Source organism: Triticum urartu, chromosome 7, assembly GCF_003073215.2.
Source record: "Triticum urartu cultivar G1812 chromosome 7, Tu2.1, whole genome shotgun sequence".
NCBI classification, from domain to species: Eukaryota; Viridiplantae; Streptophyta; class Magnoliopsida; order Poales; family Poaceae; genus Triticum; species Triticum urartu.
The window spans coordinates 626919895-626944975 of record NC_053028.1 but is presented as its reverse complement, the minus strand read 5'-3'; the positions used below and the strand labels follow the sequence as shown (position 1 = coordinate 626944975).

The 25081-nt window shown below is 47.2% G+C and overlaps 3 protein-coding genes across 3 annotated transcripts; 1 reads left to right on the top strand and 2 right to left on the bottom strand.

The window, feature by feature from the left end:
• Window positions 1–20073: 20073 nt before the first annotated feature.
• LOC125522940 lies at window positions 20074–20673 on the top strand. The gene has a single exon (XM_048687981.1). The coding sequence runs from the start codon at window positions 20157–20159 to the stop codon at window positions 20427–20429; it is 273 nt and encodes a 90-aa protein (XP_048543938.1). The 5' UTR covers window positions 20074–20156; the 3' UTR covers window positions 20430–20673.
• Window positions 20674–22372: 1699 nt separating this feature from the next.
• Window positions 22373–23087, bottom strand: LOC125522647. The gene is made up of 2 exons (XM_048687695.1): window positions 22955–23087; window positions 22373–22753 (listed from the first exon to the last, which is right to left on the bottom strand). The coding sequence occupies exons 1-2, from the start codon at window positions 23042–23044 to the stop codon at window positions 22442–22444; spliced, it is 402 nt and encodes a 133-aa protein (XP_048543652.1). The 5' UTR covers window positions 23045–23087; the 3' UTR covers window positions 22373–22441.
• Window positions 22999–24252, bottom strand: LOC125522646 (F-box/LRR-repeat protein 25-like). Its single transcript, XM_048687694.1, has 2 exons — window positions 23213–24252; window positions 22999–23131 (listed from the first exon to the last, which is right to left on the bottom strand). The coding sequence occupies exon 1, from the start codon at window positions 24184–24186 to the stop codon at window positions 23263–23265; it is 924 nt and encodes a 307-aa protein (XP_048543651.1). The 5' UTR covers window positions 24187–24252; the 3' UTR covers window positions 22999–23131; window positions 23213–23262.
• Window positions 24253–25081: the final 829 nt, after the last annotated feature.

Genomic DNA, 25081 nt, shown 5'->3' with positions numbered 1-25081 from the left:
AAGCGAACACTGGCAAAGGACGAGGTGACGATGCGCGTGGGAAACGGTTCCAAAGTTGATGTGATCGCGGTCGGCACGCTACCTCTACATCTACCTTCGGGATTAATATTAGACCTAAATAATTGTTATTTGGTGCCAGCGTTGAGCATGAACATTATATCTGGATCTTGTTTGATGCGAGACGGTTATTCATTTAAATCAGAGAATAATGGTTTTTCTATTTATATGAGTAATATCTTTTATGGTCATGCAACTTTGAAGAGTGGTCTATTTTTGATGAATCTCGATAGTAGTAATACACATATTCATAATGTTGAAGCCAAAAGATGCAGAGTTGATAATGAAAGTGCAACTTATTTGTGGCACTGTCGTTTAGGTCATATCGGTGTAAAGCGCATGAAGAAACTCCATACTGATGGACTTTTGGAGCCACTTGATTATGAATCACTTGGTACTTGCGAACCGTGCCTCATGGGCAAGATGACTAAAACACCGTTCTCCGGTACTATGGAGAGAGCAACAGATTTGTTGGAAATCATACATACTGATGTATGTGGTCCAATGAATATTGAGGCTCGTGGCGGATATCGTTATTTTCTCACCTTCACAGATGACTTAAGCAGATATGGGTATATCTACTTAATGAAACACAAGTCTGAAACATTTGAAAAGTTCAAAGAATTTCAGAGTGAAGTTGAAAATCATCGTAACAAGAAAATAAAGTTTCTACGATCTGATCGTGGAGGAGAATATTTGAGTTACGAGTTTGGTGTACATTTGAAAAATTGTGAAATAGTTTCACAACTCACGCCACCCGGAACACCACAGCGTAATGGTGTGTCCGAACGTCGTAATCATACTTTACTAGATATGGTGCGATCTATGATGTCTCTTACTGATTTACCGCTATCGTTTTGGGGTTATGCTTTAGAGACGACCGCATTCACGTTAAATAGGGCACCATCAAAATCCGTTGAGACGACGCCTTATGAACTGTGGTTTGGCAAGAAACCAAAGTTGTCGTTTCTTAAAGTTTGGGGCTGCGATGCTTATGTGAAAAAGCTTCAACCTGATAAGCTCGAACCCAAATCGGAGAAATGTGTCTTCATAGGATACCCAAAGAAGACTGTTGGGTACACCTTCTATCACAGATCCGAAGGCAAGATATTTGTTGCTAAGAATGGATCCTTTCTAGAGAAGGAGTTTCTCTCGAAAAAAGTGAGTGGGAGGAAAGTAGAACTTGACGAGGTAACTGTACCTGCTCCCTTATTGGAAAATAGCACATCACAGAAAACCGTTTCTGCGACATCTATACCAATTAGTGAGGAAGCTAATGATGATGATCATGAAACTTCAGGACAAGATACTACTGAACCTCGTAGATCAACCAGAGCGAGATCCGCACCAGAGTGGTACGGTAATCCTGTTCTGGAAATCATGCTACTAGATCATGATGAACCTACGAACTATGAAGAAGCGATGGTGAGCCCAGATTCCGCAAAATGGCTTGAAGCCATGAAATCTGAGATGGGATCCATGTATGAGAACAAAGTATGGACTTTGGTTGACTTGCCCGATGATCGGCAAGCAATTGAGAATAAATGGATCTTCAAGAAGAAGACTGACGCTGATGGAAATGTTACTGTCTACAAAGCTCAACTTGTCGCAAAAGGTTTTCGACAAGTTCAAGGGGTTGACTACGATGAGACCTTCTCACCCGTAGCGATGCTTAAGTCCGTCAGAATCATGTTAGCAATTGCCGCATTTTATGATTATGAAATTTGGCAGATGGATGTCAAAACTGCATTCCTGAATGGATTTCTGGAAGAAGAGTTGTATATGATGCAACCGGAAGGTTTTGTCGATCCAAAGGGAGCTAACAAAGTGTGCAAGCTCCAGCGATCCATTTATGGACTGGTGCAAGCCTCTCGGAGTTGGAATAAACGCTTTGATAGCATATCTGTAGTATTTCTGATATTATATGTGGATGACATATTACTGATTGGAAATGATATAGAATTTCTGGATAGCATAAAGGGATACTTGAATAAGAGTTTTTCAATGAAAGACCTCGGTGAAGCTGCTTACATATTAGGCATAAAGATCTATAGAGATAGATCAAGACGCTTAATTGGACTTTCACAAAGCACATACCTTGACAAGATTTTGAAGAAGTTCAAAATGGATCAAGCAAAGAAAGGGTTCTTGCCTGTGTTACAAGGTGTGAAGTTGAGTCAGACTCAATGCCCGACCACTGCAGAAGATAGAGAGAAAATGAAAGATGTTCCCTATGCTTCAGCCATAGGCTCTATCATGTATGCAATGCTGTGTACCAGACCTGATGTGTGCCTTGCTATAAGTTTAGCAGGGAGGTACCAAAGTAATCCAGGAGTGGATCACTGGACAGCGGTCAAGAACATCCTGAAATACCTGAAAAGGACTAAGGATATGTTTCTCGTATATGGAGGTGACAAAGAGCTCACCGTAAAAGGTTACGTTGATGCAAGCTTTGACACTGATCCGGACGATTCTAAATCGCAAACCGGATACGTGTTTACATTAAATGGTGGAGCTTTCAGTTGGTGCAGTTCTAAACAAAGCGTCGTAGCGGGATCTACATGTGAAGCAGAGTACATAGCTGCTTCGGAAGCAGCGAACGAAGGAGTCTGGATGAAGGAGTTCATATCCGATCTAGGTGTCATACCTAGTGCATCGGGTCCAATGAAAATCTTTTGTGACAATACTGGTGCAATTGCCTTGGCAAAGGAATCCAGATTTCACAAGAGGACCAAACACATCAAGAGACGCTTCAATTCCATCCAGGATCTAGTCCAGGTGGGAGACATAGAGATTTGCAAGATACATACGGATCTGAATGTTGCAGACCCGTTGACTAAGCCTCTTCCACGAGCAAAACATGATCAGCACCAAGACTCCATGGGTGTTAGGATCATTACAGTGTAATCTAGATTATTGACTCTAGTGCAAGTGGGAGACTGAAGGAAATATGCCCTAGAGGCAATAATAAAGTTATTATTTATTTCCTTATATCATGATAAATGTTTCTATGTCTTCGAGTGAAGACTATGAGAGCGAATCTTGTCCAGAGTCGGACAAGTCAGCTTTGCTTGTAGCCCAAGTAAAGTTGCCGTGTGTGTTTGAAATCTGACAGTTGGAACACGTGTCAGTTCCTTAGTGACCCAGGGTCATTTCGGACAAATCAGGTCGGGTTGCCAAGTGGCTATAAATAGCCCACCCCCTACAACCATAAACGGTTGGCTGCTCAGAGTTAAAGTACGACTTTTGTCGTTTGAGAGCAACCCACCTCGAAGCCTTTGAGAGAGAATTTCTTGCGGGGATAAAGCCCTAACCACCCAGAGCCAAAGAGTGTTAGGCATCACTTAAGTCTTCTTGTCTGTGTGATCTGAAGACTTATTACACTTGAGGACTATGAATCCTTCAGTCGGTTAGGCGTCACGTTCTGAGCATCCAAGAGACATTGTGGATCGCCGGTGAACGAAGTCTGTGAAGGTTTGGGAGTCTACCTTGAAGACTTACCAGAGTGATTGGGCGAGGTTTGTGTGACCTTAGCTCAAGGGGAATACGGTGAGGACTGGGTGTCCTGAGCTGCGTGTTCAGGACTAGGTGTCCGTGAAGGAAATATGCCCTAGAGGCAATAATAAAGTTATTATTTATTTCCTTATAATCATGATAAATGTTTATTATTCATGCTAGAATTGTATTAACCGGAAACATAATACATGTGTGAATACATAGACAAACAAAGTGTCACTAGTATGCCTCTACTTGACTAGCTCGTTAATCAAAGATGGTTATGTTTCCTAACCATGAACAATGAGTTGTTATTTGATTAACGAGGTCACATCATTAGTTGAATGATCTGATTGACATGACCCATTCCATTAGCTTAGCACCCGATCGTTTAGTGTGTTGCTATTGCTTTCTTCATGACTTATACATGTTCCTATAACTATGAGATTATGCAACTCCCGTTTACCGGAGGAACACTTTGGGTACTACCAAATGTCACAACGTAACTGGGTGATTATAAAGGAGTACTACAGGTGTCTCCAATGGTACATGTTGGGTTGGCGTATTTCGAGATTAGGTTTTGTCACTCCGATTGTCGGAGAGGTATCTCTGGGCCCTCTCGGTAATGCACATCACATAAGCCTTGCAAGCATTACAACTAATATGTTAGTTGTGAGATGATGTATTACGGAATGAGTAAAGAGACTTGCCGGTAACGAGATTGAACTAGGTATTGGATACCGACGATCGAATCTCGGGCAAGTAACATACCGATGACAAAGGGAACAACGTATGTTGTTATGCGGTCTGACCGATAAAGATCTTCGTAGAATAGGTAGGAGCCAATATGGGCATCCAGGTCCCGCTATTGGTTATTGACCGGAGACGTGTCTCGGTCATGTCTACATTGTTCTCGAACCCGTAGGGTCCGCACGCTTAAGGTTACGATGTCAGTTATATTATGAGTTTATGCATTTTGATGTACCGAAGGTTGTTCGGAGTCCCGGATGTGATCACGGACATGACGAGGAGTCTCGAAATGGTCGAGACATAAAGATTGATATATTGGAAGCCTATGTTTGGATATCGGAAGTGTTCCGGGTGAAATCGGGATTTTACCGGAATACCGGGAGGGTTACCGGAACCCTCCGGGAGCTATATGGGCCATAGTGGGCCTTAGTGGAAAAGAGAAGGGGCTGCCCTAGATGGGCTGCGCACCTCCCCCTTCCCCTAGTCCTATTAGGACTAGGAGAGGTGGCCGGCCCCCTCCTCCTCTTTTCCCCCTCCGCGAATCCTATTCCAACTAGGATTGGGGGGGGGGGAATCCTACTCCCAGAGGGAGTAGGACTCTCCTGGCGCGCCAAGCTTGGCCGGCCAGCCTCCCCCCTCTACTCCTTTATATACTGAGGTAGAGGCACCCCAGAAGGACAAGTTGATCCACGTGATCTATTCTTTAGCCGTGTGCGGTGCCCCCAGCCACCATATTCCTCGATAATACTGTAGCGGAGTTTAGGCGAAGCCCTGCTGCTGTAGCGCATCAAGATCGTCACCACGCCGTCGTGCTGACGGAACTCTTCCCCGACACTTTGCTGGATCGGAGTCCGGGGATCGTCATCGAGTTGAACGTGTGCTCGAACTCGGAGGTGCCGTAGTTTCGGTGCTTGATCGGTCGGATCGTGAAGACGTACGACTACTTCCTCTACGTCGTGTCAGCGCTTCCGTAGTCGGTCTGCGTTGGGTACGTAGACAACACTCTCCCATCTCGTTGCTATGCATCACATGATCTTGCGTGTGCGTAGGAATTTTTTTGAAATTACTACGTTCCCCAACAGTCCGGGACTGTGTGTCCTCAGGTTTAAATACCTAGCCGCCCTAACCAGACGTACAGTTGTCACAGCAACTGGAACTGGTCCAACAAATCATTGTCTTTAACGAGTCACTAGTTTCATCCTTCCCTTCTCTTTACTTACTGTTGGTCCTTGTGAAGTCATTGTATGATTGCACTATCTTCTATCTTCACTGAGTGACTGCTTGTTCTGATCGGCTTCATAGTATCTTCCTACCTGATCCTTACTACCTAGCTGCTATTAGTCATTGTGCTTTCACTTCATTGAATACTTGACTATGGTTTGCCTAGTGTACTCTACCTTCCGCTGCATGGTAATAGGTTTATTTCTATCGTTTGTCTTCGAAACTTCCACGTTTTGAAGACTTTCATAAAAATCGCCTATTCACCCCCCTCTAGTCGATATAACGCACTTTCATTTGGTATCAGAGCAAGGTACTCCCTTATTCTGTGTGATTCGGTTTAACCATCTGGAGTTTTAGCTATGTCGACTGCAGGGATAATTAAAGTCTCCGCTGCGTGCCCTGTCTTCGATGGAACTGAATATCCCTACTGAAAGAATAAGATGCGCATGCATCTTGAAGCCATTGACGTCGACCTATGGTATGTCATCAAGAACGGCGTTCCCAAGGCTGGTGAAGGTGTCACTGCTGCTGACGTCAAGAAGTTTGTTCAACTGGACTCTACTGCCAAGAATATCATCTTTGGCCATCTGACCAAAGGACAGTATGGCCGCGTGAGTGCTTTGGAAATATCTAAGCTAGTCTGGGACTAGCTCTCCAAGGTCAACGAAGGCGTCTCAACCCAGAGAGATCAGAGAATCAGTGTCCTTCGCAACCTCTTCAACCGCTTCAAGCGAAATGACAATGAGAATGTCCAGCACACATTTGACCGACTCACTGACATCACAAATGAGCTTCAAGCCCTCGGCGCCACTGAGATTACCAAACACGAAGTCGTCAAGACGCTGCTGAGATCACTTGATAGTTCGTTTGACATCCTGGCCCTGATGATTCAAGAACGTCCTGATTTCAAGACACTCGATCCGTCTGACATACTTGAGAGGCTCAACACACACGAGTTTCAGCTTTCTGAGAAAAGAGACATCTACGGTCTCAACTATGGGCGAACTCGTGCCTTGAAGGCAAAAGTTGTTTCCACATCTGAAGAAGAATCTGACATCAGTTCTGATGATCCTGAAGACATTGGAAAGGAGCTTGCTATGCTTGTGAAGAAGTTCCAAAAATTCACCAAGAAGAAAGGCTTCAGAAAGTCTTCACGATCAAGCTCAAGGAATGATGAAGCTTCTGCTCATGACTACAAGAAAAGATCATGCCACAAGTGCAAGAAACCTGGCCACTACATCTTTGAGTGTCCGCAGTGGGAAAATGAGAACAACAAGAAGAAGAAGAGCAAGGAGTATGACTCCGACGACAAGAAGAAGAATAAGAAATACTCAAAGTCTTCTTCCAAGTCTTCCTTCAAGTCTTCATCACACAAGAAGAGCTCATCTGGCAAGGCACGTGCGTTTGTTGGTAAGGAAATGGATTCAGAGGAGGAGTCTGCTTCTGAGGAGGCGGAGGTGGAGTCTGAGGAGGAGTCCGATTCTGGCATTGCGAGTCTGGCTACAGCATATGTTGCCAAGTCCATCTTCAACACCGAAGACAATGACTCCATCACCGACACCTATGCAAATGACAAAGACTACTCCACTCCTACCTATTGCTTCATGGCACGCGGTGCCAAGGTAAACACACGCACTACTCGCTATCAAACATTTAGTGACGATGACTCTGATTGTGGTTCCAAACCCAGCTACAAAACACTCGCTAAAATTGCAACTGAACAACAGAAAACCATGGAACACATTCAAAAACTGTTAGACAAAAGCGATGATCTATTAGACGCTGAAATGACTCGATCTGAGTCCTTAATTGAAGACATAAAAAATCTTCACTTTAAGTATGAGGAACTTGAAAGTCGTCATGAAACACTCTCAACAGCTCATGAAAGGCTTTCCTATGATTATCTTCAAAGGAAGCAAGATCTTGAGAAATTGAGAGCGGCTCATGAAGATCTTCAAAAAGAAAACGAGTCGCTTCGCGCTGAACAGATCAGTTCAACTCACGAAGGATTTGAACCACCATGTCTTAAATGCATTGAGCGTGATAATGCTACTTCTGTTGATGAATGTTCTACTGCTGCTACTGTTGCAATATCTTCAACTATTGATGTGGGAACTAACCCCTCTGCCGAGAATACCACTGCTATTGCTGATGAGAATGCTAGGTTGAAGACATTGCTTGAAACAGGGATGTACAAAAGTCTCAAAGGGCATCAGACACTATGTGATGTCCTCAAAAGGCAGATCCTGAACCGAAACCCTAGGAAAGAGGGTGTTGGGTTCGAAAGGAAAATGAATGCTGATGGCTCTTACTGAAAACCTGAGCAGTACCCCAAAACCACATGGGTTGCTGCAAAGGAACCTTCAGCAGATCCATCCACTCTATCCGGTTTCACTTGTGCTAACCCCATTGTTATTGATGAATCCTTTGATGCAAACTATAAACTGTTTAAAAATCAGAATGGTGAAGTTTTTGCCAGGTATATTGGTACTAACTGCAGGAATGGACTGCCTATGAAGAAGATCTGGGTGCCGAAAAGGTGTTTGGAGAATCTTCCTGTGAATGTCATCATGACACCAGAAGTGAAGAAGACAAACCCCAGACCACAGGCTTCATACAGACAAAGGACTCACCGGAGTCAAACTAACGCAAATGTTTTGCAGGGAAGCCATACTCAGGCCTATGAATATGAGCGCGGCATCAAACCGCCATGTTCATAAGACCAAGAACTATTCTGCTTATTCTTATGAATACTATTGTCCACCTGCAAGACTTTTTGCTAAGGCTCCAAAGCCAAAGTTCTCAGATGCTGCACTTAGACTTATTGCTTCTAAGCCACCCTTGAAGATGTGGGTGGCTAAGAAAGCTTAACTCTCTTTTGCAGGGAAGGGTCTCCAGCAGAAAACCAAAATCGTCTGATGCTATTGCTGGGGACCTTAAACATCTTGTAGGGTGCAAGATCAAATGCCCGAATGGTCTTATTATGTACTTCATTCCTGAATCGCTTGCTACTCTCCCTATCAGTCCTAATCTCGATCTAAGCTTTCATAACCCACTGGTTCATCAAATGTTTTTGCTTCACAATTCTCTTCGTGAAGCCTATCCCCCTAACTGCACTGTAGGGTACGACACCAGCTGCTTCAGAATGGATTATTGATAGTGGGTGTACCAATCACATGACTGGCAGAAGAAGCCTTCTTATGGACTCAACCTTACGTCCATCCGACAAGAGTCACATCACATTTGCTGACACTGGTAAAAGTAAGGTATTGGGTCTAGGTAGAGTTGCAATCTCAAAGGATCAACAAATGGATAAAGTCATGCTTGTTGAATCCCTTGGCTTCAACTTAATGTCTGTCTCAATGCTTTGCGATTTAAATATGATCGTAATGTTTGGAAAATATCGTTGCCTTGTTCTAATGGAATCTGACAAGTCTCTAGTGTTTGAAGGGTATAGGAAGGATGATTTGTACGTGGTAGATTTCTCAGCAGGACCACAGCTTGCCGTATGTCTTCTAGCAAAAGCTTCAGAATGCTGGCTCTGGCATCGGAGGCTAGGGCATGCTGGCATGAGGAACCTCCACACCCTTGCAAAGAAGAAGCATGTCATAGGCATCGAGGGCATCAAGTTCAAGAAAGATCACTTATGCGGTGCCTGTGAAGCAGGAAAGATGACGAGGGCCAAACATCCCTCGAAGACAATCATGACAACAACTCGACCCTTCGAACTGCTCCACATGGATCTTTTCGGTCCCACTCATTACTCAACTCTTACTACTACTGCTTGTCTCTATGGCTTTGTCATTGTTGATGATTATTCTAGATATACTTGGGTGCACATAATCCTCTACAAGACTGAAGTGCAGGATGTCTTCAGACACTTCGCAAATCGAGCAATAAACAACTATGGCGTCAAGATAAAGCACATCAGAAGTGACAATGGCACTGAATTCAAGAACACTGGCCTTGATACATATCTTGATACTTTGGGCATCACACATGAATTCTCAGCCCCGTACACGCCACAACAGAATGGCGTCGTCGAACGCAAGAACAGAACACTCATTGAGATGGCCCGAACGATGCTTGATGAATACAAGACTCCAAGAAAATTCTGTCCTGAAGCCATTGATACTGCATGCCATACAATCAATCGTGTTTATCTTCACAAGCTTTTGAACAAGACACCTTATGAGCTCCTTACTGGCAAGAAGCCAAATGTCAGTTACTTCAGAGTATTTGGCACCAGGTGCTGGATCAAGGATCCACATCACACTTCAAAATTTGCACCAAAAGCACATGAGGGCTTTATGCTTGGATATGGAAAGGATTCGCACTCCTATAGAGTCTTCAATCTATTTCATTATAAAGTGGTTAAAACAGTGGATGTGCGGTTCGATGAGACTAACGGCTCACAAAGAGAGCACCTGCCAAATGTGCTAGATGAAGTTCCATCCAGTGAATCAATCAAACTAATGGGAACTGGAGAAATCATACCCTCTGAAGCTCAACCTGAAGAGGAACTTATCATCTCTGCACCTGATCAACCTGAAGACAATGCTCAGCCTGAAGACAATCCCTCTAACAATGACAATGATCAACAAGAGCAAAATCTTCGCCCTATACATCCACGTGTTGCCAATGAAGTGCAGATTGAGAGAATAATTGATAGCATCGATGCACCCGGTCCGCTCACTCGTTCAATGGCAACACAGCTAGCAAATTTTTGTGGGCACTTCGCATTCGTCTCAATAACATAACCCAAGAAAGTTGAAGAAGGCTTCATGGAATCTGAATGGATTCAAGCTATGCAAGAAGAGCTTCAACAGTTTGAGCTGAATAATGTATGGGAACTGGTTAAGCGTCCTGATCCTCGGAAGCACAATATAATAGGCACCAAATGGATATACCGCAACAAGAAAGATGAGCATGGTCAAGTTGTCAGAAACAAAGCTCGTCTCGTTGCTCAAGGATATACTCAAGTGGAAGGGATTGACTTCGATGAAACATTTGCTCCTGTGGCTCGACTTGACGCCATACACATACTGCCGGCCTATGCAAATCATCATAACATACTTCTATACCAAATGGATGTGAAGAGCGCTTTTCTCAATGGCAAGATTTAAGAAGAAGTGTATGTTGCACAACCGCCTGGCTTTGAAGACCCAAAACATCCTGACATGGTATACAAGCTCAACAAGGCACTGTATGGCCTCAAACAAGCCCCTCGTGCTTGGTATGACACACTCAAATTCTTCCTGAAGAGCAAAGGCTTCATACCTGGTTCCCTCGACCCCACTCTCTTCACGAAGACATATGATAGTGAACTGTTTGTTTGCCAAATATATGTGGATGACATTATCTTCGGCTGCACCAATCAGAAGTACAGTGAAGAGTTTGGATATATGATGCAAGAGAAATATCAGATGTCCATGATGGGAGAGCTGAAGTTCTTCCTCGGTCTTCAAATACGACAACAATGCAACGGCATCTTCATATCTCAAGAGAAGTATTTCAAAGATTGCCTGAAGAAGTTCGGTATGCAAGACTGCAAAGGCTTCACGACGCCAATGCCAGCCAAACATCATCTGGGTCCCGACGACAATGGTAAAGAGTTCGATCAAAAGGTATACCGCTCCATGATTGGTTCTTTACTTTATCTATGTGCATCTAGGCCAGATATTATGCTTAGTGTTTGCATGTGTGCTCGATTCCAAGCGGCACCAAAGGAATCGCATCACTTAGCTGTGAAGCGAATTCTTCGATATTTGGCTCACACCCCAACTCTAGGATTGTGGTACCCAAAGGGCTCAGATTTTGATCTGTTTGGATTCTCGGATGCTGATTATGCTGGTGACAAGGTGGATCGCAAGTCTACATCAGGCACATGTCATTTTCTGGGACGATCACTTGTATGTTGGTCTTCAAAGAAGCAGAACTGTGTATCTCTCTCCACTGCTGAATCTGAATACATTGCTGCTGGATCTTGCTGCGCTCAACTTCTGTGGATGAAGCAAACACTCAAAGACTATGGCATTCATCTGAAGCAAGTGCCACTCTACTGCGACAACGAAAGCGCCATCAAGATTGCCAACAACCCAGTTCAGCACTCGAAGACAAAGCACATTGAAATTCTTCATCACTTTCTCAGAGATCATGTTGTGAAGGAAGATATTGATATCATACACGTCAACATTGAAGAGCAATTGGCAGATATCTTCACCAAGCCCTTGGATGAGAAGAGATTTTGTAAGTTACGGTGTGAGCTAAATATCTTGGAATCCTCAAATGTCCTGTGATCAAGCACACATCCTAACACTTATGCATATTGATGACTTAGATGTGCAACACACAAAGTAAAGTATATCTTCAATCAATGAAGACATGCATTCTAAGTGTGAATACATTAATGTGGAATTTGACTTCAGAGCGCCACGATAATTGTGCGCCGTGTATGGGTCTAATACTTCCTATATGGTGGGTAACGCCACCACCAAATTCTTCTGTTGAAGTGTTTTACCCATGGCGTTACATTTACTATGTCTTCACATTTGGTTTGGCTTCAATTTCAACATGTCTTCATGATTATCTTCACTATGTTGATTATATATATACTAGTGTTCTGTCCTCTACAGCATTCACTTATAGTTATGTCTTCTTGTTGAATCTTTTGAACTAAGTGAATGTGATCGGACCCTAACCTCTCTATGCTTTCTATCTCAAACTCTATCTCTCCAAATCATATGCATTCTATTGAAACTGTCGAATGTCTTCTCTGCGTCCTTGTCAGCAGAAGACACAGAGACAAACATTAAGTCCGTTTTCAATGCTTATTCCTTCACCTGAAACCCGGAGAAGTGGGAACGACCACCCGACAATCCAGGCGTGCGTGGGACATGGAACAACCTCCGATATGCTGCATGATGACCACGTGTTCCTCAGATGTGAATCACCAGCGGCACCTGTGTAATAACACTGAGCCGCCCCTGTCCCTATAAATACACGCCTCACCACAATCATTATCTCTTCTTCCACTCTCGCACGAACCCTAGCGCCACCTCTAGCCCTCGACGACGCCGGCGACGAAGCGCTTAGCTGCCGCAACCTCTCCGATGCCGTCTTCACGCCGACCGCGGACATCGTCCTCTCCGCCGTCGCCGTAGGTGTCCTCTGTTGGGTTTCGTAGTAATTTCAAAAAATTTCCTACGCACACGCAAGATCATGGTGATGCATAGCAACGAGAGGGGGAGAGTGTGATCTACGTACCCTTGTAGATCGACAACGGAAGCGTTAACTTGGTTGATGTAGTCGTACGTCTTCACGGCCCGACCGATCAAGCACCGAAACTACGGCACCTCCGAGTTCAAGCACACGTTCAGCTCGATGATGATCCCCGGATTCCGATCCAGCAAAGTGTCGGGGAAGAGTTCCGTTAGCATGACGGCGTGGTGACGATCTTGATGTACTACTGTCGCAGGGCTTCGCCTAAGCACCGCTACAATATTATCGAGGACTATGGTGGAAGGGGGCACCGCACACGGCTAAGAATATGATCACGTGGATCAACTTGTGTGTCTAGGGGTGCCCCTTGCCTCCGTATATAAAGGATCCAAGGGAGGGTGCGGCCGGCCCTAGTAGAAGGCGCGCAGGAGGAGTCCTACTCCTACCGGGAGTAGGACTCCCCTCCCTTTCCTTGTCCAAGTAGGAGAGGGGGAAGGAGAGAAGGAAAAGGGGGGGGGGCGCCGCCCCTCCCTCCTTGTCCAATTCGGACTAGGGGGAGAGGGGGCGCACGGCCTGCCCTGTCAGCCCCTCCTCTTCTCCACTTTAGGCCCATGAGGCCCATTAACCCCCCGGGGGATTTCGGTAACCCCCCGGTGCTCCGGTTTTATCCGAAACTTCCCCGGAACACTTTCGGTGTCCGAATATAGCCGTCCAATATATCAATCTTTATGTCTCGACCATTTCGAGACTCCTCGTCATGTCTGTGATCACATCCGGGACTCCGAACTAACTTCGGTACATCAAAACTCATAAACTCATAATATAACTGTCATCGAAACCTTAAGCGTGCGGACCCTACGGGTTCGAGAACAATGTAGACATGACCGAGACACGTCTCTGGTCAATAACCAATAGCGGAACCTGGATGCTCATATTGGCTCCTACATATTCTATGAAGATCTTTTATCGGTCAGACCGCATAACAACATACGTTGTTCCCTTTGTCATCGGTATGTTACTTGCCCGAGATTCGATCGTCGGTATCCCATACCTAGTTCAATCTCGTTACCGGTAAGTCTCTTTACTCATTCCGTAATACATCATCTCACAACTAACTCATTAGTTGCAATGCTTGCAAGGCTTATGTGATGTGTATTACCGAGAGGTCCCAGAGATACCTCTCCGACAATCAGAGTGACAAATCCTAATCTCGAAATACGCCAACCCAACATGTACCTTTAGAGACACCTGTAGAGCACCTTTATAATCACCCATTTACGTTGTGACGTTTGGTAGCACACAAAGTGTTTCTCCGGCAAACGGGAGTTGCATAATCGCATAGTCATAGGAACATGTATAAGTCATGAAGAAAGCAATAGCAACATATTAAACGATCGGGTGCTAAGCTAATGGAATGGGTCATGTCAATCAGATCATTCACCTAATGATGTGATCCTGTTAATCAAATAACAACTCTTTGTTTATGGTTAGGAAACATAACCATCTTTGATTAACGAGCTAGTCAAGTAGAGGCATACTAGTACCACTCTATTTGTCTATGTATTCACACATGTATTATGTTTCCGGTTAATACAATTCTAGCATGAATAATAAACATTTATCATGATATAAGGAAATAAATAATAACTTTATTATTGCCTCTAGGGCATATTTCCTTCATCCTCCGTCGCCAAGTTAGGGCACGGACGATCGAATTGCTCGGCCTCCTCTTCCACTCCATCTAGCAGTTCCTTGTGTGGTAAATAAAACTTTCTTTTTACGGCCCCTTTGATCCTACAGATCCGTCACTTTCTACCACAAGTAGTTTCTGTTCACACATGTTGGATCCACTTCATACTGCATCTCATATTATGCCTAGTATGTTCACTTATGCTTCACAAAGCAGTTAGATTCCTCACTTGTACTGATCTCTGGATTCGTACAAATCTGGAACCAACTCCTTATCTATGAGTGAATGTCTTCGCACGATGAGGTCAATGTCTTCTAAACTGATTTATCTTCAAAATCTTCTGAGAATGCATATGACCTCTTCCCCTTCCCTCGCACCTTAATGCTGTCACAGGTACATGTCCGTGGGAGAATCCCTTGGTTCTCATAGTCTGCATTCATTTGCAGAATTCTTACAGCATCATATAAATTCTCCCGAAGCCAGTTCCTATTTGTCCAGCAAGCGAAAGCCTCTGAAGCCTTTGAACGTGTTGAAGCCATTCAGTTTAAAGCTCATGGCTACAGAGAAATCTGCAAGGAAGGGAGGCAGACAGCGTCGTGGGGGAACATCAAGAGATTTGCCTGATGACCTCTTAGAGCTTTACAAGACAGATCCTGAAGAGGATTATAATCAGCGCAAGACCCGAATCCAGTGGATTTGAAGATATTAGGAAAAACAGTGGTACAAATACAGATTCGTGACCAAGGAATATGCTGAGAAGAGTGCTATCAAAAGTCCTTGGGGTGATATTCTCTTCCGAGGCCTTCCACCCAAGAACAGAGCTGAAGCTATTGCTCAGGGTTTCTATCCGTGTATGGTCCGTGGACCTCAGCCTGAAGATGCCGACCCATCATCATTGCTATGGTGTCGTGACAATAATCTCTCCAAGCGCAACTTCCAGCACGCAAAGGCATCGGCCAAGGAAAACAAGAAGTCATTGGGACTAGACTTCAACCCTGGTCCTTCTGCTCCCCGGGCTGACGGCACACGCGATGCAGAACCCAATGTCATCGGTCCTTTCTACAACCTTGATGGCCTCATCACTCACATCTCAGTTCAAGGTGCCAAAGTGGATCATTCTGATGATGATGCTGACACTGATGAAGCCCCAGCGCCTACTCCAAAGCCGCAGAAGCCAAAGAAGGCTAAGGCTTCAAGATCAGCTGCTCCACCAAAAATCTCACGGGCGAAGCCACTAGCTACTGCACCTCCTGAAGGCAGTGTGCAGTCTGAAGATCTGTCACGCATCTCCAAGCCCCAGAAAGTCAAGATGCCTCTGCCACACACCAGCCAAGAACTGACTGCTGCTACTATTCTGCGCAACGATGCCATTGATCTGTCCAGTGATGAAGATCTTGCAGATGACGCTCTTGAGCAACTGATCAAGAGCAAAGAAGAAGCAGAAATCTTCAACAATTTGCCTCTCTTTGACGTGGCAATCATCCACGACTTCATCGATGAGTGGTTTGAAACGCCCAACCTCAGTTTTGAAGACCTGCAACTTCCCATTGGTCTCAGCGTCGCCTTCCATGGCGCCATTGCTTCAGAGCTAGCTCTAGCTCAGCGCATCGTCGAACTGAAGCAGAAGATTGACTTTGAGAAAGCTCAGTTCAAGAAGCATATGGCCAAGCTCAGCGTGCAAGAGGTCAAGAACTTCAAGATCATACTGCACGAGCTTAAAGAAGCCTTTCTCAAGAAGCGTGAAGAAGCTCAAGGTTCTCGTGAGCGCATGAAGAGTCTGGCTGACAAGTGTGTGCAAGCCTACAATGAGGCTGAGAAGCGCAAGGCCCTTCGGCGTCCTGGCATCGACCCCAGGATGGCTGCAAAGAAGAAGAAGAAGCCCGCTATGGCCGAACCCGACGCACCAAGGCAGGAAGCACATCCCATTGTCTTCCCAACCAGCATGACTGGCTCGAAGCCAAAGGCCAGGTCCACCGCTTCAGAACTGAAGAAGACGAGTACTGCTGAGGCTGAAGCCAGAAAGAGGAAACATCCTGAAGCCTCTGCTACTGCCCCCTCCAAGAAGAAGCGGAAGACCAAGAAGGAATGGGCTGCTCCCACAGAGCCCTTAATAGTTGAACCCATCTTCATGGTTCGCCCAGCCACTGAACATCAAGAACGCCAACTGACTATCCATGAGCCTGCTTTCACAAAGGCTCATGAAGCTGAAGACTTTCCAGCAGCTGATCCCACAGCTGCTGAAGACATTGGTCACCATGACCATGTTGAAGATGATGCAGTTCTTCCTCAGATCGAGCACCAACAGGTATCATCGCCTGTGCTAACGCACAACGAACTCATCAGCATTAGTCGTCCTCTGACACCAATTGCTCAGGATGCATCATGGGCTGATCACCCACAAGCACAAGAGGAAGATGACTTTGAGGCCCAGCCAACTCCAACTCCACAGGCGTCGCCAGCGTTACGCAGACTTCACAAAGGACCAAGGCCTCCAGTCTCCGAGTCTGAAGCTAAAGCTGCTGAAGACATTCCGGCTGCATCAGCCGATGAAGAAGAAACCCCAAGAGTTGCTACACCCCCGTCTCATCCAGAAGCTGTTCTCGAGGAGAACGTGACTGTGACCGACCCTCCAGCTCATCAAGTGGAGGTTGAGAATCTTGAGGCTGCCACCGACGCCACTGACGCTGTCGTGACTGAAGCCAATGTGGAGCCTTCACCAACCCAAGCACCAGAAGTCAGCGAAGCCACTAATGCTACTCCTTCTGCTCCTGCGCCTGCTGTTGGTCCTCAGTTTGACTATCATGTTGAGCACAGGCCTCAGGTACATAAGCCAATCCCAAGATTGCCCAGGTTTCCAGGTCCTGCATCAGCACCTGGATCCTTCAATGTCAACGGCTTCAAAGTAGACAACACTTTTTTCAATAGCTCCAAGAACCCCTACTCAAGGGAAAGAATATGTTCTAATCGGTTCTGGAGCTATCCGCAGCGAAGCTATTACTCCTGCATTCTATACAATCAAGATCGCATCTTCCCACATAAGCGTCTTGACATCGAAGCAATAGTTGGTCTGCCCTGTCTGGAAGAAGCTCTGGATTGCTTCAAGGAGGTTGGATTGTTGCCGTTTGTCACCGACCAAGAGCACTGGAATGAAGAGTTGCTGCTCCAATTCTATGCCACACTTCACATCCATGGGTACAACAGAGATCCGAAGACTTGGGTCCTGGTGTGGATGACAGGAAATGTTCATCACGAAGCCAAAGCCTTTGATATCATTGAGCTCACTGGTCTGCCCACTCCTGGCGATCTCTACGAACCTGGCTGTCAGCTTCACTGTGAAGCTATAGAGAGCATCTTTCAGAAGCCTGAACCAAACATGAGTCAGATGCTCAGTATGATGAAGCCATTGCCACAAGATGCTGCGTATCCTAAGGAGTTCTTTGTTGAAGACCTTGAGTATCTGCCAAGGACTATTTATCACATAATAAGGCGAACTCTCTGGCCCATCAAAGGACATTCTCCACATGCCAAGCTGGAAGGTGCAATGAAGACTTTGGTCTTCTATATTCTTCACCACTACCTCGACACCACTGCGCCTTTGACTAACTCGGGGCATCTTTGCGCCCGCAGCTTCATGGCGACTTCGTCAACACTGGCCACCTCGACTCGACATTGACCACGGCGTTCTTCGCACGGCTATCTCGACCACGACTACACCACCCTACGCTCTCAGCTACCTTGACATCGGCACAAAGGGCTACCGCCTTGCTTGAGCAACCTCGTCGGTTTTCACTCCAGCCACGACTTTCGTGATGCATCGGCCATTACGACTTTGGGGGATGTCCGACGGCTTACCTTCGGATTCTTCGCCAGTCTCATTGTCTGCGTCGCTTCTGGCTTGTGCAGGGTTCACATTTGCTCGACCGCCCTCATGGTACGGTCAAAGTGTGAATTGGTATTGTAAGTGCATCTAGTGCCACCCCTAGTTGGTTTTGGAATATTGACGACAAACCTAGTTGAGGGACTAATGTGTTTGTGAGAATTGCAGGATAACACAGGTGAAAGTCCCTCATTGATTCGGTTTTCCTACCAGAGATGACCCCTAAAAATGTATGAAGACATTGATGTCAAAGGTGGTATATGAAGATATTCTCATTGAAGACTATGACAAGAGAAGACATCGCATGAAGCCTATGGAGCTCGAAGACTCAGATCTTTCGTAGTTCTTTTTCTTCTTTATTGAGTCATAGGAACCACCGTACTGTTAAGTGGGGTCCAAGAGAACCGGTCAGAATGACTGAAGTGATGCTTAACCAAAACCTATGTCTTCGAGTGAAGACTATGAGAGCGAATCTTGTCCAGAGTCGGACAAGTCAGCTTTGCTTGTAGCCCAAGTAAAGTTGCCGTGTGTGTTTGAAATCTGACAGTTGGAACACGTGTCAGTTCCTTAGTGACCCAGGGTCATTTCGGACAAATCAGGTCGGGTTGCCTAGTGGCTATAAATAGCCCACCCCCTACAACCATAAATGGTTGGCTGCTCAGAGTTAAAGTACGGCTTTTGTCGTTTGAGAGCAACCCACCTCGAAGCCTTTGAGAGAGAATTTCTTGCGGGGATAAAGCCCTAACCACCCAGAGCCAAAGAGTGTTAGGCATCACTTAAGTCTTCTTGTTTGTGTGATCTAAAGACTTATTACACTTGAGGACTGTGAATCCTCCAGTCGGTTAGGCGTCACGTTCTGAGCATCCAAGAGACATTGTGGATCGCCGGTGAACGAAGTCTGTGAAGGTTTGGGAGTCTACCTTGAAGACTTACCAGAGTGATTGGGCGAGGTCTGTATGACCTTAGCTCAAGGGGAATACGGTGAGGACTGGGTGTCCTGAGCTGCGTGTTCAGGACTGGGTGTCCAGGAATGTGTGTCCTCAGGTTTAAATACCTAGCCGCCCTAACCAGACGTACAGTTGTCACAGCAACTGGAACTGGTCCAACAAATCATTGTCTTTAACGAGTCACTGGTTTCATCCTTCCCTTCTCTTTACTTACTGTTGGTTCTTATGAAGTCATTGTATGATTGCACTATCTTCTGTCTTCACAGAGTGACTGCTTGTTCTGACCGGCTTCATAATATCTTCCTACCTGATCCTTACTACCTAGCTGCTATTAGTCATTGTGCTTTCACTTCATTGAATACTTGACTATGGTTTGTCTAGTGTAGTCTACCTACCACGTTTTGAAGACTTTCATAAAAATCGCCTATTCATCCCCCCTCTAGTCAATATAACGCACTTTCAGGTATAATAATAACCCTTATAGTTGAAGAAAAATATACTTAATTAGTTTCACGGCGGAGCAAAGCGCACGTTACGCTCTGGTGCGACCAGCGTGATAGCCCCGAACCAAGGAACGACGTCAAGCCGGAACTCCGGAAAGTAGTGGGTGGCGCCGTGCGTAGGCCTCACTTTTGTCGAGCGAACCCACCGGTCCAACCCCCGGTTTTTGGGAATCTGGGTGTGGTCGGTGCCTACTCGCCCGAAACCAGCAACCAGAGCCCCCTGTTTCCCCCTGCATCTCGCTCCACGCTGGCTGAATCCATTCCCCACGCGCGCGTATATAAACACCTCGCCCCTGCTGCTCGTCGGTGGCACACTGCGTCGACTCAACCTACAGAGTTCAGCACAACCTCAGCTCGCGAGAAATCGACCCATCTATCGGAAGCACAAGACAGAGATGAGCTCGTCGGCGACCAAGAAGGGGGCGTCGCTGGTGGTGGCGACGAGCATGGCGGCCGTGGAGGCGCTCAAGGACCAGGCGGGGCTCTGCCGCTGGGACTACGCGCTCCGCTCGCTCTACCACCGCGCCGTGCTCACCGGCCGCCGCGCCATCCCGGCGTCCCTCTCCTCCTCCTCCTCCAAGGCCGTCGGCAGGGCTGCGCGGCCCAGGCGGTCCGAGGAGGAGAAGCTGCACAAGGCGTACCACGTCGTGTGCTGGGGACCCAACTGATTTCTAGTACTAGAGGACCCATTTTTGTTCTCCTAAACCCGGTTCAGATTCTCCATTTTTTTTCATTTCCTCTTGATTATCCGTGAATGATGTGTAAATCGAGAGTATATGCTTGCAAGGTCAGTCATGCAGTCGTTCCTCTGATCTGAGGCGAGCTGCCAAGTGATTGATGAGGCAAATATAGGAAAACGGCATTGGTCTGTACAAGGAAAGGAACCACATATCTCTTTGCTCTTGGATCTTACCAATACCCGATGTGTTTCTGATGATGATCAGATCTCACCAAATTTTAACGGTCATCCTAACCGGTTAAATGGCAGGGCACACTGGATTTACAGTGCAGCACATGTAGAGAGGAACAAATATTCAGAACTTTTGCATCCAAACAACAGACAGGTCAGCATCTGACAATAGATATATAGAATTTGGCCGGTACAGTTTACAGGATTCATGCTGGTTGAGCTCCCATATTACATGATTTGGTGTTTTCTCTTGACTTTAGGACAAGAACCCCTTAATGATCATGCCTAAAAGGGACTAAACTCTTGAATCAGCAATAAAGATGGTTGGACAATAAACAAGGGAAAAGTGGGAAAAGATAACATTGTAACTGTTGCAGCTGATTACAGTAATGCTGTACTAAATGAAGATTGAGGAAAACAAAAAGTTACTTGAGCACAGCAAGTCTCAGCCTACTACATTATATTCATAAGGCTTTCTTGCCCAGCTGTTGAACTGAATTATGATCAGTTTGTTCAAACCGAACACCAACAAGGTCGATTCAGAAACTGGATCATAGGATCTTTTGAGGGTCTTAAGGAGTTTAAGGTGCAGAATTTAAGGCCCAGAAAATATAGTATATACTCGATGATAATTCGTCCTTCATCGATTATAGTACTTGGCATCCTGCCTATCCTGCACACACTAGGGGAAAAAAACTGACACATACATAGGTAAGCAAACATGACACTGTTTGATGCTGTCAGCAACCCCCTGAGAGTTATGCCACTGACAGGCTTAACTGAATTTACAATACACCACATGCTACAAAGAACTTGTATTGTAGTCATATGTTTGAGGATTACACCAGCGGAAGGTAAGCTGATTTAACAGTAGAGCACATGTAGAAAGTGACTTCATCCAGCTGCAGACAAGTGACATAGAAGTCAACATCTGATTAAACATATCAGCAGTACATAATTCAGCCAAGATCTGTCAAACTGGGTACAATTCCCAGGATTCATGCATGGGTATTCTCTTGGCGCCAGGAAAGGAACTTTTAATCACCAATGAAGATGGCAATAGTGACAATAATAAATAAGGAAAACTGAAAAATAAAATTGCAACACTCGTTGCCATACCAACTGATTGAGGTACAAGTCAAAGCTAGGGCATAACAAGTCCCAGTCATCATATTTTCTATAAGAGTCTTAAGGAGTTAAGCTGCAAAATACTCCCTCCGTCCGGAAAAACTTGTCCCAAACTTGTCCTTCAAATGAATGTATCTAGCACTAACTTGGTGTTAGATACATCCATTTGAGGGACAAGCTTTTCCGGACGGAGGGAGTATAAGGCCCAGACGACGTACTCCAGAACACAGCATCCTGCCTACCTTGCAGATTAGCTTGTTCTTTGTCTTGCCTAATACTAGTAGTTGCTAGTTTCTGATATTTCGCATTATCTGGTCATAACTCCACAACAAACAAATCATTAAACCTTGACAAAAGCCTCGTGCAACGGCTGGATTGCACTATCATCAGGTTCACTGAGTACTATCTGAACATTCGGTGAGGCCTTTCTTAGAGGCGATAGTTTTCTTTCAAGAATATGTGAATTATTCATATGATCCTTCTGAAGCCATTCTGGGTGATCAGTCTTGGGAGTAAATAGTATCAGTTGGTTGAGACTAGTAGACATCTTCAAGAAAAGGCTTACTAGCTGCATCTCATGGTGGCGCCCCTTGAAATTCATCATGTTGACCAACAGAAGGTTCTCAAAGCCATCACCATCCTCTATTGCCTCTTCCTCTGATTGCCCTCCATCAGATATCTCTTCCCTCGACCCATGTTTCTGTGATTGATTTTCTTCAGGTGACTCTCCCTCTGACAACTCTTCCTCGTGTTCAATCCCTCTGACAGCGCTTCCTCTAGGTCATCTCCCTCTAACAGCTCTTCCTCTGGGTCATCTCCCTCTGACAGCTCTTCCTCTAGCTCATCTTCCTCCGTTGTTTCTTGCTCTGATAGCTCTTCCACTGACCCATTTTCCTCAGATTCTGATCCTGATGGTTCATCCTCTGGCCTATACTGACAACTACTTGTCGGAAGCTGCAAGAGGGTGTAGTAAGCATTCAAAATAAGTGAGCACATCAAAACCAAGCAACAATACAATGACTACTAACTGAATGCATTTGTCAAGGCCATAAGGCAATCTCTTTGACAGCTTGTATACGAAGTCGAAGCTGCACAAATAACCTCTCCAATCGAGGCCCACAGCAGGCCAACAAAAGTCAAAGGCAATTTATTCACCTGCACAAATAACCTCTCCAATCGAGGGCCACAGCAGGCCACAAGGAAAGTGTAAATGTCGTTTATGTTATCGATCTCCATTGCGAACATCAGTAGCTGAAGCTCTCTCAAATTCAGCAACTTGCATGGTGCAGCGCCTGTGGCAGCTAACCTGGCACGAGCTTTGGCAGACAGTCTCTGCAAGAAGAAGTTTATCAGTAAGACAGTAACTGAGTATTGGGATCAACCGGATAGCATGAAATGCAGAGAGCGACGAACCCGTAGGGCACTGCTGCAGAGGGTAAGCACGGTGAGGTTGGACAAATTGGTTAGCAGTTGAAGCCAGTTTGTGCGCAGCTCGCAATAAGGTCCTGACAATTGCCTCCAGCGGTTAGGTCCTCCGAAGCAGATGTAAAGGTCAGCAAGATTGGCGGTGGCCGGGATGCTGCAGGCCGGAATGTAGGCGCCGCTGTAGTGGAATGAGCGCAGGCTGGACGCATCGCCGGCAAAAATACTTCGGCTTCCGAACCACACTCTGCAAGGGTTAGGCTCCTCAGGTGTGCCCCGGCCGCCGTGACGATGACGGAGAGGAGGCTTTCACAGTAGCGCAGATCGAGGGTGTGGAGGAGGGGGCACGCGGCGACCAGGCGGTTGACCGTGCGGTCGGAGATGCGGACGCAGTGGAGGTGGATGACCTCGAGGGCGGAGAAGGGGTGGGAGTGGGCGGAGAAGGACACGGGGAGGTCGACGGTCACGGCGCGGAGCGAGAGGCGCGCGAGGTGGGGGTCGCCCAGCGGGAGCCGGTAGTCGAAGAAGATGTTGAAGACGCGGTTTGAGAGGTGGACGTGCAGGTCCTCGACGGCGCAGGCGGCCGCGTAGTCGAGGCAGCGGCGGAAGTGCTCGGCCTTGAGCTTGCCGATGTGGAAGGAGAGGGCGAACCGCTGGAGGCGCCGCCGCCTGCGCCGCTCCAGGGTTTCGAGGAGCGGATGGGGGGAGTCGTGGGTGCCGAGGTGGAAGTCGAGGGAGGAGGGCGCCGGCCAGCGGTGCGTCCAGAGGGAGCGCCACCGGGTGGAGAGCGCGCCGGTGCGGATGGCGGATTTGAGCGGGAGCAGACAGAGGATGTGCAGCTGCAGCGCCTCCGGCAGCTCCGAGATGCGGTCCTCTGCCGCCTCCGCGCCTGCTTCTACTTCCTCCTCCTTCCGTCGCCGCTTCGTGCCACCGTCCAGATCCAGATGGGACACCGCCGCCGCCATTCCTCCCGTTTACCGCCGACGGCTCACCGCTCCGTCGGACCTCCGGTTAAGAGCATCTCCAACAGACGCCCCAAACGACGCGCGCACGGGGCGGTTTGCCGCGCTCCAGCGGCCGCGGGAAACAAGCGCGCGCCGAAACCGTTTGCGCGCGCGCGAAAAGGCGCCAGCTCGCACGCAAGATTTGGCGCGCCGCTTCGCGCGCCTATAAAGCTGCGCGCCGCTTCGCCACGCGCTTCTCCACACTTCCTCTTCCCCTCTTCCTCTCCCTCTCTGCCACGCGCCGCTCCAGCGCCCCGCCACCGACGCGCCGCCATGCCGCCGCGCCGCCGAGGAGCGTCCGGCTACCGCGGCGTCCGCCTGCGCCCCAACGGCTGCTACACCGCGGAGATACGCTCCGGCGAACTCCGGCTCGGCCTCGGCACGTACAGGACGGCGCGCGAGGCCGCCCGCGCGTACGACGCGGTGGCGTGGCGCCTAGGCCAGCCGCGCGGCCAGATGAACTTTTAAGATGTGTACACGCTCCAGCAAGCGCTCAACCTCGCCCCTCTGCCTCGTCTGAACACGGCGGAAGACCGTGCGGAGCACGCCGAGCGGCAACGCCGCCTCCTCGTCGCCCAGGAGGACGAGCGGGTCATGGCGGAGTGGCGCCAGCGCCACCCGGAGGATGTCGCCTACGAGCAGGCCTACTGGGCAAGGCGCCGTGAGGAGGACACGCGAAGGCGCCGCGAGACGCGGTTGGAAAGGCGTCAGCGGAAGGCATTGGCGAATGCGCAGTCCGACATCGTTGCAGCAGGTGGGCAGTCGTTCTTCGCGCCGAACGATGATCGGTGGCTGGACATTTGGCTAGACACCTCGGACGACACCGACGAGGATGATAATGGTGATGATGATAGCG